This window comes from Salvia miltiorrhiza, chromosome 5, assembly GCF_028751815.1.
Source record: "Salvia miltiorrhiza cultivar Shanhuang (shh) chromosome 5, IMPLAD_Smil_shh, whole genome shotgun sequence".
NCBI lineage: Eukaryota > Viridiplantae > Streptophyta > Magnoliopsida > Lamiales > Lamiaceae > Salvia > Salvia miltiorrhiza.
In genome coordinates this window covers 13,661,126-13,679,363 of record NC_080391.1, presented here as the reverse complement: position 1 = coordinate 13,679,363, position 18,238 = coordinate 13,661,126, and the positions used below count along the sequence as shown (strand labels likewise).

Here is an 18,238-nt window from a genome sequence, read left to right as displayed (position 1 = left end):
ATATATATATATATATATATACTGAGAATGCTATCTTTCGTGAAAAATAAAAATATTTGCATAAGTCAGTATAATAATGTTGCATAAGTTACAGTATAATACTGCATAAATTTTTTACATGGGTTCGATTTTTGGAGGGAGCGAAAATTTTATCTAATTAATTGAATTTCGTTATGCATTCATGACAAAACATCTTATGCAAATTACAAGCATTTTATACAACATATATACTGACTTATGTAATCATTCTCCATTCTCACCATATTTATCCATTTTCATTTGATCTTTATATATATATATATATATATATATATATATATATATATATAATACTTTCTCTATTCTTATAAAAGTAATCATTTTTAAATGACAGTTGAATATATTGAGTGGAGTAAGAGTATCATTTTATTGTGAGCTGAGCTTAAAATAGATTAAATATAGTATTTTATATGAACCAATGAAAATGACAAATTAATTAGATGCTCCTACATTTTATAAAAATGGAGTAATAGACACGTACATTAAAACAAAACCAAAAATAAGAACAGACAACAAAAATGGAATATATTGGAGCACAGGATTCGTTATTGTTAGGCATTGAACAGAATCTTGAAAATATTCACGAATAAATAAAGTATTACAAGCATCCGATACCCATGCACTGAAAATGACGTATAAGAATGCACGCAAGCCTTCAACGATATCCCATTTATCAAATCAAAATTGCATAAGTTGTCTTCTTTTTCTTCTTTACAATCTCATGATGAATTAATAATACTCAAACTTTTTACAAGTAATTAAGGGTTGGTTGCCAGATAATCAATTATATATCTCGACCATTTTAAATGATTCAATAATACTACTATTAGATTTTGATACGTAGCAAATTCAATACCGCCAAATTTTTCAATCTTAAAATGTCATTTCAATTATAAATTGGAAGGAGAAATTATGGTGAAGAAATCTGAGAGGATGTTGAATTTATTCACTATAAATCAATAAATGATCGTATTGTTGAAACATTCTAGAATGCTTGCCAAATTAACGAAATTGGTCAAAACTCATGGTTTATTGAGAAATTAGCGTTTGCACGCCATGTAATGCATGAGAAAATATTTTTAGATTTTTATATTTATAGAAAATTAATATTAATTCAATTATCATATTTATAAATATAATAAAAAATAAATAAATTTTAACTGAATATATTTTAATTGAATATCGAGAAAACTAAAAAATAAAGCATAATTCACAATTACAAATTTTGATATAATATGAAAAGTAAAAAAAAAAGAGTTAAAATACAAAAATAATAAAAAAGAATTAGAAAGTAGATTTATTAAAAATGATGAGAGAGGAGAGAGAGAAATTTTTAAAATTTTAATATTCAAACAAATATAATTCTTACATTTCAAATCAAATATTTAAATAAAATACATATCAAATTAAAGTTATGTGATCTTTAATTTGTTGTGCATATTAAATATTTTATAATTGATCGAATTTCACAATTTTAAAAAGAAATAAAACAAAAAATAAAAAGTTAAAGAAAAAGAAAAAATATAGTTTATAAAAAAATGTTTAATTTTATTATAATTACAAAATTACTACTCAATTTTCAAATTGATTAGAAATTAATTACAAATTGAAAATTGCCTTTTTAATATGTTATAGATTATAGATTACTTATAAATAACATTTTTTTTTAGGGAAATAAATAACATTCAAACAGGTTTATTTGGGAAATGTCATTTTCAATATATATATATTTGAATGAGTCGTTTTCAATAATTTATGGTTTAGGATTGGTGTAGAATACAATATTTTCCTTGATTTTGGTTTTGCATATGACTTCCCAATTATTGGTCTCGAAAACACATATTTTACATTGTTTGCAATTTTACCATGATTTCACTTTTTCAATAAAAATAATAATTGCAACGTGTTAACACATAAAATGATAATTATTCCAATGTATTAGTGTTTTAATGGAAATATCCCACCTTTAGGATAAGTGAATGGATCAATTTTCGATTATTTGTGTCCCAACAAAAAAATTCTGATGCCAGAATGTTGACGTGGAATGTCGGGAATCCAAATTCACAATTTACGTAAAAATTATGTTCGAAATAATAATACTCCCTCCGTTCCATTACAAATGTTCATTTTCCGTAATGGGATATCCCATTACAAATGTCTCATTTCTTTTTTGGTAATATATTATCTCTTTATACCTAATATTTAAATAATTTCCATCAACCTACTTTATCTACTTTCTACACATTTCTTAATCTTCGTGCCCAAAAGTAATTGGACATTTGTAATGAGACAGAAGGAGTATAATAATACTCCCTCCGTCCCGCTAAAGTTGGCAACATTCGTTTCGGCACGGAGATTAAGAAATTGAGTGTTATATGTTTTAATAGAGTGTGGCCTACAATTGTTGACCAAATTAGTGAGTAATTGTTGACTTAATTAAAGTAATTTTGGTATTTTTAGAAAGTGGCCTACAATTGTTGACCAAATTAGTGAGTAATTGTTGACTTAATTAAAGTAAACTTTTGCCATTTTTAGAAAGTGGCCAACTTTAGTGGGACACCCAAAATAGAAATGTTGCCAACTTTAATGGGACGGAGGGAGTAATAAAAATAGAAAAGAGAGATAAAAGGGCGAGGTTAGAGTCTAAGAGCCAAATCTAGGGCTCAGGTGGAGACTTCGCGCAGATGATGAAAATGGTGGCTCTGCTCGCTGTTGTTGTTCGAACCGTGAGAGGATGAAGGAGGTGGCCTTCGTCGAAATTGAAGGCGGAGGCGGTCACCGAAAATTGAGGGAGAAAGCGGTGATGATTTGGAGATCTAAGGTTTCATAGATGAGGTGAGATAGAGAAGGAGATCGAGAATAGCGAGGGACGTGAAGTCGGGAGATGAGATCAGGTGCAGCAGCGGCGGCGGCACAACTATTATCGCCGAGAATAGATGAAGACGGGATGTTATGTGTGTATGTGGTGGGTGGATGTGAGAAATAAAATGGTGAAGGCGGTTCTTTCCAACACTATTTAAAGCCCTAATCTCTTAAATCTAACCTAGTTTCCACGGGTGAATAAAGCTTGATTCTCCAAAATCTTGATGGTCTCTTCTCATTTTAGCTCTTCTCTCTATCTTCTCCTTAACAGTCGGATATTTTTGAAATGGTCAGTGGGATGTTTTTTTGGTATTTTCCTAGGCAGAATCGAGTAAGAATTCAAAATCCGTCCCCTAGAAGGTTACCACTTACACTATTTATAGACTACATAACCTAAAGGGTATTTTTATCTTCCTGGATTATAACACGGATGGGTATTTTGGTCATTCTATTCTCCATCTACTTTATACGCGGGGTGAAAAGGTCCTTTCTTTTTTAAAGCATCTTCCACGCCAGCCGACAGATTGTTAATTAGGGGAGGCGGTCCCTTCAAAAAGGAGAACAGTGACTGATTGCCTTTCAGTTACAATGAGTGTGCTTCGCAGGTGCACCCTTTCTTACCCGTATAAAGTTACTTATTTCCTGTACAAGGCCACTTTTGGATCAGTACACTATGGCTCCATCCAAAAGAGGTTCAATTCTGATCTACTTCAGCTCCGACATCTTGTTATGGAAGCCACGCTTGAATAGAAACAAACTCTGCTCTGGATACTTCTCAACTCTTATCTGACGTCTAGGACCCCGCTCTGATCCTATGGCGCTAAATGATTAGTATTGAATGAAATCTCCTTCCTTCCGAACAATTTCGGGCGGTATCCTTTAGGTTCAGCTTTGGCATTACTATTCTCTTAAGGCGAGTAGTGGGGGTATTCGGGATCTCGGGTCTGTCAGGGAACCCGAACTCCGAGTCCCGAATATCATCCTCATCACAAAGAGAGGAGCATTGTTTCACCAGAGAAGGAGTAGTAGGAGGTGACGACACTAGTATACTTTTGGGATCTAAGGTTTAATCTAGACATTTACTCAAAAGAGGGAGCTCTAGTGGTGGCAGTAGTCGTAGCAACGTCTGCTTCCGTCGGAGAAGGAGGCGGTGGTGCTGTGTGTGCACGTGTATTTATGTAAAATGACACTATTTTAATTACATAGCTTTTTTTTGGGATATAATTTCTACGTAACTTGTCAATTTGGATTATCGGCGTTCCAAGTCAATACTCAGATACGAGAATTTTTTTCCAAGACATAAATAACTGAAAACTAATATAATATGTACTTTTATGCACTTATCCTAAATGTGAAATATTTTCATTAAAACACTAATACATGCAGATAAAATCAAATATTTACCTTATATAAAATGATGCCGTTGGTTGCATAAAAGATAATGCCACTTTGTATGCTGGGCAGGGTTGTGGGTCTCATTGGCCTTTTCGGATCATATTCAATTCCATTAGGAAGTGAAATTCGAAGAAAATTAAATATACATATCGATGTTTTCAAAAACAAGTTAGAATATGAGTCTATGAATATTAAAATAAGTTAGAAATGCAATACACATGGAGTAGGGAAATTCGTAGCCTATTTGCGTTGAATTTGAGTCCAAAACGTAAAAGAATTTATGAGTCTTGGTCCCGATCAAGTGGAGTGGAAAAACGTATGGGGAAAGGGGACCACACACAATCCGTCATCTACCAAGAAACATAAAACCAGCCTCACCCATCCCATTTATTTCTTCACGCCATCAATTTCATTCCACAATTCCTTTAAAAATACGCATTCACTTTTGAGATATTTTAAAGTTTGATCATCTAAACTAATTTTACTTAATTCATATTCCACTGAAAATGTAATTTAAAAAAAATCCTAATAATGAATATAAAAATACTTAATCATGTATCGAATCATGAAAAATAAATGCCCATGAGAGTGAGACATCTTAACTAACAATACATAAGGCCGAATTTGTAAAAAAAAATACTACGATAAACAAGCTCAAAATTATGCATCCACCAAAATATGTTGTGGATTAGTCCATACAATTTTTTATCTATCTAAACTATCACTCAAAGTAAACATCACACTTCCACAGACATGTCTAAGAGGCGATGCGTTAGCAATTAGAATCGCCGAGTCTCCAGCAAAAGAATATGAATGAATGACAAATCTTCCAAAAAAACCTTGCAATAGCAGGACCCAAGGGTACATATTCACCTCAAATAGGAACCATCTGTGCTTTTTGGTTGAGTTGCAAAATTTATATCCACCTATAACAGTACACAGATGTTGTAAAGGACGAAATTGCTAACTCTGCCAAAAATTACTTTCATGGCAATTGTAAATAGGGGGGCAAAAACAGAGCATATTTGGGTTAAGAGAAACTGTGTTGAGGCAACCTCAGAGAAGATTTGCAATTAAACATTCCAAATGCTTCTTCAGATAAATGAAGTTGAGGAATGTTGGCACTTTTATCTGAGTCTCCAGGGACGTCCGTGCTGCTTCTGTTCTTGCATCCTCCTGCACCATACGAAATTCATCTTAGAATTTCATCACAAATTTATCAACAAAGCCCATGAAAATGACATTATTCAGATCATTTCCACAACTCAATATAAAAATGCAAAGTTTGGCTACTGGATTTATTATGATATTAGGGGAACATTTAGCTTGATCTACATTGGATATTGTTTTGTTTTTCACTTCTGTGGCCCACTACTGTTTCTCTGTCTTTTGAGTTCTAGATTTGTTGGGAAAGAAAAGGTTTTCTGTATCTATTTTGTCATAATAATCTTATTTGATCTTCTCTTCGTTTCTTTTTTCTTTTTTGTTGGGTGGGGGTGGGGGGGTTCTGTGTTGGCAAGACATTGTTTGATTATGCTAATCAGAATCGTGGATGACCTACTTATTTTTGGCCTGTGTTTCTTGTTCTTTTTTTTACTTTGATAAATTACATAAATAAATAAAGAAATTCAAAGACCGTACGACGGAGGACTCGAACCCAAGACCTCAGACCTTGGGCATTAACCTCCTACCGCTAAGCCAACACACACACAAAAATAATGGATGTAAAAAAAAGAAAAACCAATATTAAAAATATTGTGTAAAAACACAATGTTTTTAATTTGCTGGATCTTGCATCACTGTGTATTAGAGAAACAGGAGTAGAGGGCCAGAGAAGTGAAAAACACAATCGTAAGAAGGACATCATTCAGTCAGAATCAACAGATACAAGGTAACCAACAACACAAATTTGAAAAGAAACCCATACCTTTGAAGCTCTTTTGATCGTTCAATGAACTCTTTTGAAATATCACGACCTTGATAAGAGGCTAGAACAGTTCGAATATCAGCTGGTTGGTGTCTGGCAACATCTGCACTCAAAACAGGATACCAATTTTTATTTAAGCAAAATTAACAATTTGGTACACTAACTACCAAAAAGAGCATGCGGCAGATCCTGACAGCAATCAAAATTGAATGCTTACATTCCAGGAACGGGATAAGATCCAAAAGAGCCGTGTCTTCTGCTTCCCCTTGCCATTCTTTTATAGGAACACAATTTTCAGGCTGAAGGCTAGTTTCTAGAGCATGCCCGCTTATATATAGAACCTTTGCTGGATCCCTGTTTAACATAGAAAGGTCCTGCAGCAGGAGATACAATTAAACTATTAATTAGAATCTCTCAGGAATACTATGCAATAGTGAGTTATATATGCTCAATGCATCTAACTATGATAAATAACTGATCAATTCTCATAATGAGCACATGAGCAGTCAGCAAGCCAAGACTAGGTTCTTACCATGCCGAATGTTCACCAGAAGCAGAGGACAATGGTTCTCCAAATATAAACAGAATTAGATGCCAATTGCCCACTAGAGATTTTAATTGACTTTTCTAGTTGGACTGTCAATCCACGAACTTAATATTTAAATGTTGACAAGATTACACTCTGTTCCCAGGCATAATTAACAAAAAAGGACATGTCGACAAAGTAGAAGCACACATAAGAGTTCAAGGTTATGAGGCAGAAACATCTCTCTAATTCTTTTAGGAGCAAAGGTTAATAAAAAGGTAAAAACAATGGGAAAAGCATCAGCTATGTACCAATCAGTTCTACAAGCTCACTAAAAATGCCTGGTCTACAAGAGAATATGGTTCATAATAAATTTTCCAATATTCAGAACTATGGTTGTGGTCATCGTTTATTTCACACTTCACAACAAAGCATTGCCATGAGGCTTTCAGTGATATGGAACAGATGAGTTTAACTAGAAAAATCAAACAGCAATGACATATAAGATCGTGCAAATGACTATGTTGATTGGGCCATGTTTATGGCGTCTATGTAATAATGATATTCGAAAGTGGGGTATTGAGGGGCAAAGCATACACTTCTATTCTTTTCTTATGGCTCCGACAGAGTAAAAACAATGAATAAGGTTATAGCAATTCTCTCATATGCGCATGATTCTCCTGTGGGCAACTGTAGACAAGGATTCAATGATAAGCTGGTCATTAATGAACATTTCTACTCTATTCTTTTGTGTCAGTCCTTACATAGGCAACTGACTAATACTTTCAAGGGACCTGCTTCGCCGCTGGCCTAAAATTCTCCCATTCAGGTTCATTTTCTTAAGGCATGTGCAAATACGGAACCTTGGAAAAAATTTAAAAGGATGTACCCTGTAGTGTTTGCCATCTATATATCTCGTTGCAACCCTTGAGAGCCTATAGCGGATGCAATTTTTTGGATCTAATCTTTCAGCAACAGGATCAACATACTGCAATTGCAAATGCAATTTTATGTGAAAAAAGGTACAAAAACAAAAGAACAAACTAATGAAATGGTTAAGAGGTGAAAAGTTCCAAGAGATCAAAGATCACCGTAATTAGTTGGTCAGAATATACAACAATTTCATAAAATTGGGCTAAATGCTCCAAAAATTCATCTACACCTGGTCTTTTGAATGTTCTCCATCCCCTGTCACGCTATAAGAAGAAGCAAAACAAAACAAAAAATCAATTTAAGAGCAACTTTCATAATGCAGGAGGGAGCAAAGGAACCACGTGAAAACATATCATTTGTTGAAATAAAGATTCATAGGGAGTAAACAAATCAAAAGTCACAACACAATCTGAAGTAAGCAGATAAGAAAACTACCTTCCATTCAGAATAAATCAAAGTCTCATTCAGATCAAGAACAAGGGTAAAAATATGCTTCTCCAAAGGATGCAAATCTGGCAAAAGCTTATCTGATATCGGTTCGGTGAAACCCTGATATGATGCAATGAGATTTAGAAGTAACATAGATTACAGATGGATACAGATTCAGGGATAAAGCATCTTCAATAATGAATATAAGTAAAAGTGTTATACATCACACAGTCACTTACCTTAACGTGTTCTTCAGTTAACCTCCTCAAGTCAAGGTACCCTTCAACTAACTTAGAAAGCCCTACAACATATGTCAAATAATGGATTCATCATTAAAGAGATACATATATGAGTAAGGGTACTAAAAATAATCAAATAAGAGTAAAGGGCAATAAAGAACTGCATTTCTTCATCTAATATTTGCAATAAAAAAAAAAAAAAGAACTTCACCTGTCATTGCAGCTGCACGTAGATAAGCTTTATATTTCTGTATAAACAATAAGGGGAAAGAGACTTTTAGCTCATATCGCCTACCAAAAGAAAACGTCTAACTGTACAATTATAATAATTTATCTTTAAACAGTAACATAATATTTGAGCAGTTCTAGTCCTAGAGACGCCTGCACATCTTTTAAGCTAATGAAAACCATATCACACAATATGATATTGAGCACTTCTTTGCCCTACCCAACCCTATCCTAACCTCACATGTGTCTGCCTTCTCTATGTAGACATATAAAACATCTAGTCCTTTCATAAGGGGGCGATCATTAATATCAAACTAATCAACTTGTGGGTCAAAAAATTTACCTCAAAGTGTTAGTACATCCAATCTCACACCCATTTAGCAATTAGCTGACTTGTTGTTGACTAAGATAAGAGCAAAATATATTGGGAATAAAATTGGAGTATATAGTATGGTATATTTATTTTTAGTTTTAAGGGTATAAATTAGCAAACTGGTCCTTATAAAGACACTCAGATGCCTCATAATCATATTGAGTATATCATACAATATCAACGAAAGATATTTTTTTCTTGCAGAGAAAAAGAAAATAAGGAGGCCCAATCTGGCTCGGAATTCTATTAAAAACAAAGTCAGAATTAGCAGCCCTATGTTACTTGGACCCTGATGTGGTGTATCAAATAGGGCTCGCTAAGCAAAAACTCAAGTTTTGAGGTATTTAAGTGTTCTAGATAATTATATTGCATTTTTTTATGTATGTATGCCAACATTTACAGGAGGCTCCAAAGCTGTCCAATATAAATTTAATATTATAGTATTATACAATAATAAGAACAAAGTCTTTTAATAAGGAATGTTATCAAATGCACAATCATGAGGAAGAGAATGAGCATTCTTAATTTTTAGGCAAATGCTTGTGGATTAACTATGGGGGTCTGTCTCAAACTCTCAGGCAACAGAAGATATCCCCAATTTGAAGTATAAGAAATTTACACTGCACTATTCTGAGTCTCTGGCATCCATGTCACACCACAACTGCAGTATCTCAAGTCAGGAACTATAAAATTTAATAGAGACCAAGACACCAACACTATCCAACCCTGGAAAGAAATGCCATAAACCATGTGTAATCATATTCAAATAACATGTTTTTAACCATGTCCCAGACTCCCAATTATTACTTGTCTAAACAAAGAACCAATTTCCATTTATTTTAACTTATTCCAACCCCCTCCATGTCTTGGCCCCAGATAGTCAATTAAAACAAAAGAGGTAGAACTATTGGAAATTGGAAAATACAACCATAACTTTGAGACTTAATGAAAGCCGTGAGCAAATCCACTAAAGAACAAATATCCAGTTCGTATGATTTCTGGGAACTAACATATAATAAAAAGCCAAGAACGAGGGAGCTGACAGACGCACATCTGAAGAATTTACATCATCCCCAATGGTGACATTGGTAGATGCACGAAGGGCCTTACTATTCTCATCAATTTCATCCAACGAGTATGCTGCAAAGAAACGTGTACATCAAATTATACACAATTAAAATGAAAGTCATTAAATAAGAATGACATGACAGAAGCCATCCAGTTTTTGAAATGCACTAGACGTAGACATTCTCGAGCAAGAGCAACATATCAATTCATCAAATTAGTCGAGAATAACATAGGACCTCTAATTTTTGCATGGAATCAAGAAAATATTAAGAGAACAAAGCCTTTTTAAGACACTATGACTAGGAGCTCCAGACATCCTACTCTATTTTTGACTTAATATGTGAAGAAAGCAAAAACTCATGAACAAACGGGCCTTCTGCCCCCACCCCCAAAAAAATAACAAATTCATATTAACGGATGATATACCCAGGAGACCAGGAGAACATTCATAACTCACTATCAAATGCAACAACTGAACAGGGTTATTATTACGCTATAAAACTTCAATAGTTGTTACAATATGAACATTTGATAACACCACTAAGACTCAAAAAGAACAATGATACGCAGGAGATCAAAACACAAAAAAAGTTTACAAAAGAACTTGAAAACATCCACCTACGAAATTATGGATCAGGTGAACACAGCATTGATTGAAAGACGTGAGGAACAAAGTTAGAAAACAGAAATCTAGGACCAGGTCCACGAGATCGACTCTGAACCAAAAATTACAAATTTGAAATCAATTGTCAACTAAGTGTTCCACGAGAAAAGGAAAGTCACTTTAAAATCATAGGAATAACATATCAGTACACCTGATCATGACATGCCCGCGCGGCTCAAATAGTAAATTGCTTATATTTTCCCACTGAACTACTTTACCAATTATGAATGAATAACAACTTTAAGTAACAAACGGCCAGGAAAATGTTTCACCAGTTTGCATGACATGTCCCAAAAAAATTGGAGAACATTAATGATATCAATTTGATAGAAGTCAGCCCACAATAAAGATACGAAAGGAAAGTACCATAGGTAGCGTAGCCTGCAGTAGCAGCAGTGCCGGTGAGCGCGGCGATGATTCCATACTTAAGAAAGCTCCAGGAACTTTTCACAGCCTCTGGTTCCCGTAAAGGCGGCAGATCCTCTGATGGCGGAGGCTGATCACCGAGGATCGCGGAAGAGATCATCGTTGGCTTGGGCGATTCTGAAGCGAAATTTGAAGAAAGTCCACTATTTCTCCTAGAGATTGTGGAGAACAAACGCGACGAAGATCGCAGCAAAGCTGACATTATCAATTTTTCTGCAGCTCTGATTAGGGTTTTGGAATGCTCAGAGTAGTGTCACGGGGTTTTTCTGAAACGATTGTCGAGTCCTGTTGAAGTTTGTTAAGTAGAATGACGAAAATGCCCCGCCCGTTGAAATTTACGACTCTTATAGTTTTTATTTTTATTTTTTACACTATGAAACTTCTATTCTAATCCTAGTAGTAGGTCCTTGTACAGGCCCAACATAACTCAGTGAGATTAATCGTGAGAAGAAAAATGGGGGCCTCTTATAAGGCCCATGCACCTATTTTAAAGTCAGGCCCATGAGGCCTGTTTCACTCTCCTATATATATCTTCTTATTTTTACTCAGAAAAATCTTATCGTACAATTACAATTATAGAGGCTAGTGTTTTAAAGAAATATAAAGGAGATTAGATGTGTAAGGGTGAAGTGGTGCTTCTTCTTGTTCTTTTTTCTAGGGGGTCTTGAAGCGAGTTGTCATTCAATTTTAAGATCGAGCACTGTGATACAATTTAGAAGATTTATACTGTAATCTTCAATGATGCACGAACACCCAAAAGATATCTCTAAACTCCAATGTATTATTTATCTGCAATAGAAACATGTTAGGTCTGACTTATATGTACTTGTTAGACATCTAGAATATGATCCAACAACATTCAATAGACATTTCCAATAACTTTGCATACGGAACTTCCATAGCTCGTAGTTCTCCACAGAGAATTGGGGAAGATTCTTGGCACTGATAGTTTCCATGATGACAATATGCACTAAAGGATTATGAAAATGATTTTTTAAGATCAATTCAAGCAGTCTGGATTACGGATACAGAGGTATATTAGAACCCTTGTTCTAATATCACTTGTTGGTCCCCACGCGAGTAAATGCTGGTATATGGTGGGGGAAGAATACACGAGTTATAAACTTTTGTGTTGTTTTCATTACTTACGATAATTAAGACTAGACAACTAACTGAAATTGTTAGCTTTTAGGTGACTAGATCACACACTACAAGTGAGCTGATAAAAAGTCTTTTCTTAGAGTGATATCGGTTAGCTAACCTACTGACAACTCAAGAGCTTATCAATTGACACTACTAGAAAAATGCACATAGATGACACTAGATACATGACGCTTTTTCTAAAAAGCGTCATCTATGAGCGCATTTTTTATTTAGATGACGCTTTGTTAAAAAAGCGTCATGTATGAAGCGTCAAGATTGCAATAGATGACACTTGTACAAGAAGCGTCATGTATAAGTGCCATGTATTTATAACATAGATGACACTTTATGAAAAATGTCATCTATGTGCGTGCTTTTTAATTAATATAGATGACGTTTTATGTAAAGCGTCATCTATGTGCGTGTTTTTGAATTACAGTAGATGACGCTTTATGAAAAGTGTCATGTACGATAGTGTTCATCAAAATTTTATTTCAATCTCTTTTTTATTTTATTTTTTAACATTTAAATCATTTATCTACAACACCACTAATTAATTATTATTGATATTACTATTTAAAATTTTATATAGTTATTTTTTTTAAAAAAAGTGCTCTAATTTATGAGAGTTAACGAAGTCCCCTTTCTTTTGGGCACGGGTATTTAGGAGAGTTAAAGTGAATGTAAAAGTAGTAGGGACCATATGATTAGTGCTTTATTTAATGTTATTTTATTTACTAATTCAATTGACTAATACGAATATAGCAAAATTAAAAAGGAAGGAAAGGGGAAGCGGTGGTAGAGACGAAATCACAGAACACCTCCGGCGGTCTCTCTCCGGCGGTCTCACAGAACACCTCCGGCGGTCTCACAGAACACACACCCATAGCAATACCTACATCATTTCCCAGATCTAGCAAACTCTCTTTCTCCCACTTTCATAAATCAAAATAAAAAATCAACTCCAATAGACGAAATCATAATTCAATAATCCTAACTTCAAAATCAAAATCATAAAATTGAGCTCGCGGTGGAAGGCGGCGCAGTGGGAGGCGCGAAGCGGTGGAAGGCGGAAGGCGGCGCAGATCTGAGCAGATCCCTAACTTATTTGAGCAGATCTGCCCGCGGTGGAAGGCGGCGCAGGAGGAGGCGCGAAGCGGCGGTGGCGTTGGAGTCGGTGAAGACGGAAGCGCGAGGCGGAGACGCGGGCGGAGCAGGAGGTGTTGGAGGCGGTGAAGACGGAAGCGCGAGGCGGCGCGATTTGCGTTGGCGGCGGAGACGCGAGGCGGAGCAGGAGGTGTTGGAGGCGGTGGAAGGTGGAGGGGTGAGAGGAACGGTGGCGAGGAGGTGTTGGAGCCCGGCGCAGTGGTGGCGGTGAGAGGAGGGAAGCGGTGGAAGAGGATGGTGGGCGGGGTTGAGACAAGAGAGAGATAGATAGAGAGAGAGAGAGAAGCAGTTGGGTTGGTTGGTGGGGGAGGAGAGAGACTTTAATTAAATGCTTAATTGAGTCCTAATTAATGCCAAAAAAGGAAAGGGGACTTGTTACATGGGACGGCCCAAAAAGGAATAGGGGACTTGAATATTGGGACGGAGGGAGTATATTATTCTAAATTGTGGTAGATTGTTCTAATTTGATTTTTTTAAAGTAGTGTTTGCAATAATTTTATTATTGATTATGCTATTTAAATTTTGATATAGTCAATTTTGATTAAAAAAAATATGTTGAAATATTTTTATAAAATTAAAAGAATAAAATATGTATTGCTTCTAAAGAGGTTTGAACATTTGACTTTAGGAATAAATGTATGTAATGTCTTTTCCAACTACACCATCAAAATATTTTGTAATTCTATTTATACGCACTTATAAAAAAATAAGAAATAAAATCTAATTGCCCTAGTTAGCCTTAAGCAAATTCGCACCCATCAAATTTGCATCCAGCAGCCTCCAGTTCTCAGCGAATTCATTCATCTTCAACAAAAATTTGTCCATTGCCGCGCCACTGCCGCCCATTGCCGCGCCGCTCACTGCCACCTATTCGTCTGAAACACTGCCGCCAACTGCCGCGCCGCTCGTCTGGCCGCCGTCGACTGCTGCCTCTCTTCCGCTCTCTATCTCTCTCACCCGCTTTATCTCTATCTCTAATTTCTATCTCTCTTCATTTGCAGAGCCGCCGCCACCGCCGAGGATGTTGTAAGTATCTCTCCGTCCTTTCGCCTCCCTCCCCTCTCCAATACTTTTTCGCTAGCATTCACTCTTTCACTTGAGAGATTTTGGTGCTCAATTTTGAATTTTAGGGTTTTTTTGCTAATTCATTGTAAATGGGGGTTTGAAGATTCCGAAGGCTAAAGGTTTGATTGCTGCCATCAGAGACGAGAATTGCTGCCATCTTTAAATTAGCTAGAGGTTCGATTTCTGCCATTATGTTTGTTTGCTTTGCTGAAGCTGAAGGAAAATGAGATTTAAAGCTGAAGATTGAAAATTCCAGAAATATTGTAGAAACGTCTGTTGCCGCTTTAGTCGTGTCATCATCGCCTCCAGCCTCTGAATCAGTTCATCAGCTTTTATTCTTCAGGTAACAACTCAACTGAAATTCAAAAATGTATTTATGGCTCGAATTTTAGGGGCAGATTATTATGAAGAATTGATTGCGTGAATTGAATATGGCATATTCTTTTATTTATCTTTTTTCGATGTTTGCTGATTGATTGGATTGGAAATTTAGATCTTTCGTTGAAACCTTCACTTGATGAGATATATGGGGTTCTATCCTTTGTGTTCTGGATACTAACTTTGATACCACTTGTTAAGTATGTCTTCATAGTGCTTAGAGCTAATGATAATAGTGTTGGTGTGATATTGAGGTCAGCATTGGAGAAGCATAGGTTGTGCATAGGTTGAGCCCTCATTTTATCATTCACATAGTTTAGCTCGTCCTTTTTTCTTCAGATATGTAATTAGATGAAATTGATATCTGAAAATGCAAGATACTTATATAGTTTTTGTCTTCGCAGAACAAAGTCTGATGAATTAGTTTCTGCATATGTCGATTTCTTTCAGCTGTCTTGTTTGGCATTATTGGTACATTGATTACTGAGGAATAAGAATTTTGACTATATGACTGCAGAGCTGTGGCTCTTGGATGTTCATATTCCCATTGGCTTGTAGTTGTAGTTTAGCTCTAGGAATTTGTAGGATGTTCTTTAATAGACGTCACTCGCATTGTCAGTGGTATTCTTCTACTGGGAACCTTAGTCATTGCATCAGACAATTCCATGGTTTTGGTTTTTGTTGCTTTGACGTATTTTCTCAATGATTCGTGGGATGTGTAATCTTATGATTTTTGTTCAACTCATATAATTTGTTTTCTGGTTTCACCTTCTTTTCAAATTTTGATCTTCGTGTTATCCTCTGATGCAGACACCACAGAAATAATTCGTGTTTTTTTGTATCTATGGATTAGTGTTGAATCTCTCTAGGAGTTGACCTATCTTAGTGAACTAGCAACGATTGCTTCAGGTGTCGCCCAATGTGCTTGACCAGTACTGCATTTTGAACTGGTTTATTCTTATATATATATTGCTTGAACTAGGCTAATCACAGGATCACAACAACCATGCAAAGGCGCATATATGGTCATGCAACAGATGTGGAAATTCGACCTTTGAATGAAGAGAAGGCTGTTCAAGCTGCAGTTGATCTCATGGGGGAACTTTTTATCTTCTCGGTAGGTCTTTCTTCCAGCTTCAACTTTGTTATGTTGCAAAAGATTAAGAAATGAAAAGGTTGGATATGATATGAGAATTGCTTTTTTTTTTTTTACATCTATCTTTTATGTTTGTCTTTGGAAAGCTATTGAGTTGTGTTCCTTTTCTTCTTTCTTTTATGTTTATCTCTATGAAACTAATAACAAGCACTGCATGATACATACAGTCAAACGGAAGAAGAAGTAAAATCTAAACACCCCGAGTTTCATATGCAGATCTTTACCAGGTATAAGAGTAAGTATATACTTATGAATCTCTTATGATTTTGCATCTTCTATTATGCTAGTTATTTAAGCATCCATTAGTTATTTAGTACATTGTGGTGATAAAACTTTTCAAATTGTAACTAAGGTAGGTTTCTGTTTTTAACTGTTAAAAGAGCAAAATAGTGATTACTGCTGACACTGAGGCTGGAATCCCTGTGGAACAAAGGCCTTTGTTAGTTGTTACCATATCTTTTTTCATTCCGTTTAGATTGAATCACTAAATTGTGACTTTTGAATGGCCAGTGGAAAGAAAAATCATGAACTGAAAAGGCTTATGAATCTGCTTATACTATTTTATAGTCTGCCAGTGGAAAGAAAAACCATGCATATATTTCTAAGAGTTTTATTGTAAGAAAAACCTTTGATTGAATTAGTTTTTTCATTTTTCACTTAGAAATGTGTTGCTTGGACAGGTGCAGGGGAAAATGAGTAAATGCTTTATAGCTTCTTGTAGTAATACCTTATCTGCCTTAATTTCAAGAACATTATCGCAGGTAAGTATTTATTCCAATTTCCCCCATTTAAATTTACTGTGTAATCTATTTTTAGTAAAAAAAATGATGAATTTTGATTGATGTATTGATGCTTTGAATACTTGAATTCCACACAAATTGATGATTTGAATGCTTGAATGCTGCATTGACTCTCCCATGGTTGTGGGGAATTGGCAATATAACTGATTAAAATTAAACCTTAAAAGAGAAATTGAGCATATGTTTTGTTGGGTATGAAGAATGTAATTTTCTGATTATTTCAGATTCTATTACAATTTTCAGTTTGGAATTTTAGTTTAAAAATTGTTTGGCATATGAATTTGTGATTAAAATATTGTTGCAATTTTCTGTTTTGAATATTGTTGGTGAATGATGATGTTTGTGATTGTTTTTGGTGACGAATTTGTGAATAGGGCTGTCGAGGTGAGATTGACGAGGTTCGTGAGGATTGGGCTTCTTGTGTGATCAATGAGGTTTGTCAAATAATCCATAAAATTTATATCTAACTATTATAATATCCAAATAATGCATATAACTCTAATATGCTTTAATTGTAGATTGACAAGTGAAAGGATGGTTCATGAAGAGAGATTCGTTAGTTTTGGATATGAGGTTCCAGCGGCTGCTACTTCAAACTACTTTTTTTTTTTTTTTGTATTAGCTTAGGATGTATTCAAACATTAACTCAAACTTATGGATGTAAGATTCTTAATGTTGGATGATTATTGAATGAATGTGTTTTTTAGAATTTAAATTATGTGCTGAAATGTTATATTATACAATTTATTGAATTTCAAAATTTAAAGCAAAGAATTCAAAAAAAAAATTAAAATTAAAAAATAATAGATGACAGTGAAAAACTGTCATCTAAAACATAAAAAATGTCATCTATTTATGGATACATGATGGTTAAAAAGCGTCATGTATAGTAGTTATAGATGACAGTGATAAAGCGTAATCTATCAAAACATGAAGTGTCATGTATTTATCATATATATGATACTTTTATCATTTACACGCTCATAGATGACGCTTCTTAAGTGTCATCTATACTATAAAAGTGTCATGTATGAGCGCATAGATGACGCTTCTTAAGCGTCATCTTATCTAGAAGCATAGATGACATGTCTATTCTTGACACTTGTGGATGCACATAGATGACGCTTTTTAAGCGTCATCTATGAGCGTTTTTCTAGTAGTGTGAACAAATAACTAATGTTTGTGTAGAATGCGGTAGTTAAGCTACTCGCGTTTGTTTAGAAAATCTTTAATCAATCAACTTGTGAACAAGTCAGATTTATGTTGATCAACATATGAAAGTATGCAAATCAAGTTGTGAGTGATGACAATTCAAAACACTTAATTGAAATGCGAATTTTAAAGATCCACAAACTTTAACGTGGTTTAGATAAACCCTCCTACATCTATGAACCTAATAAACAGTTGAATCTTTAACTCC

General features: G+C 34.9%; 1 protein-coding gene across 4 annotated transcripts; it reads right to left on the bottom strand.

Moving 5' to 3' along the window:
• Positions 1–4,925: 4,925 nt before the first annotated feature.
• Positions 4,926–11,439, bottom strand: LOC130986182 (mitochondrial import inner membrane translocase subunit TIM50-like). 4 transcript variants are annotated; one of them, XR_009089200.1, is made up of 11 exons: positions 11,050–11,426; positions 10,003–10,091; positions 8,562–8,598; positions 8,351–8,412; positions 8,118–8,231; positions 7,841–7,945; positions 7,639–7,737; positions 6,441–6,597; positions 6,224–6,326; positions 5,352–5,472; positions 4,926–5,222 (listed from the first exon to the last, which is right to left on the bottom strand). XR_009089200.1 is itself a non-coding variant. In XM_057909500.1 (10 exons), the coding sequence occupies exons 1-10, from the start codon at positions 11,309–11,311 to the stop codon at positions 5,424–5,426; spliced, it is 1,077 nt and encodes a 358-aa protein (XP_057765483.1). In that variant the 5' UTR covers positions 11,312–11,439; the 3' UTR covers positions 4,926–5,423. The 4 variants fall into 4 exon arrangements, 3 of the variants coding, with proteins under 3 accessions (XP_057765483.1, XP_057765484.1, XP_057765482.1); XM_057909500.1 differs by having other exon boundaries at positions 4,926–5,472; positions 11,050–11,439; XM_057909501.1 differs by lacking the exon at positions 10,003–10,091 and having other exon boundaries at positions 4,926–5,472; positions 11,050–11,375.
• Between the last annotated feature and the right edge of the window lie 6,799 nt (positions 11,440–18,238).

Excerpts from the sequence above, each read along its gene's own strand:
- LOC130986182 (XM_057909499.1), bottom strand. The coding sequence starts at position 11,311 with ATGTCAGCTTTGCTGCGATCTTCGTCGCGTTTGTTCTCCACAATCTCT. Across the intron at positions 7,946-8,117 it reads TGATTTATTCTGAATGGAAG|CGTGACAGGGGATGGAGAAC; the intron begins GTAGTTTTCTTA and ends TTCTTCTTATAG. Across the intron at positions 6,327-6,440 it reads TCTTATCCCGTTCCTGGAAT|ATGTTGCCAGACACCAACCA; the intron begins GTAAGCATTCAA and ends TTTTGAGTGCAG.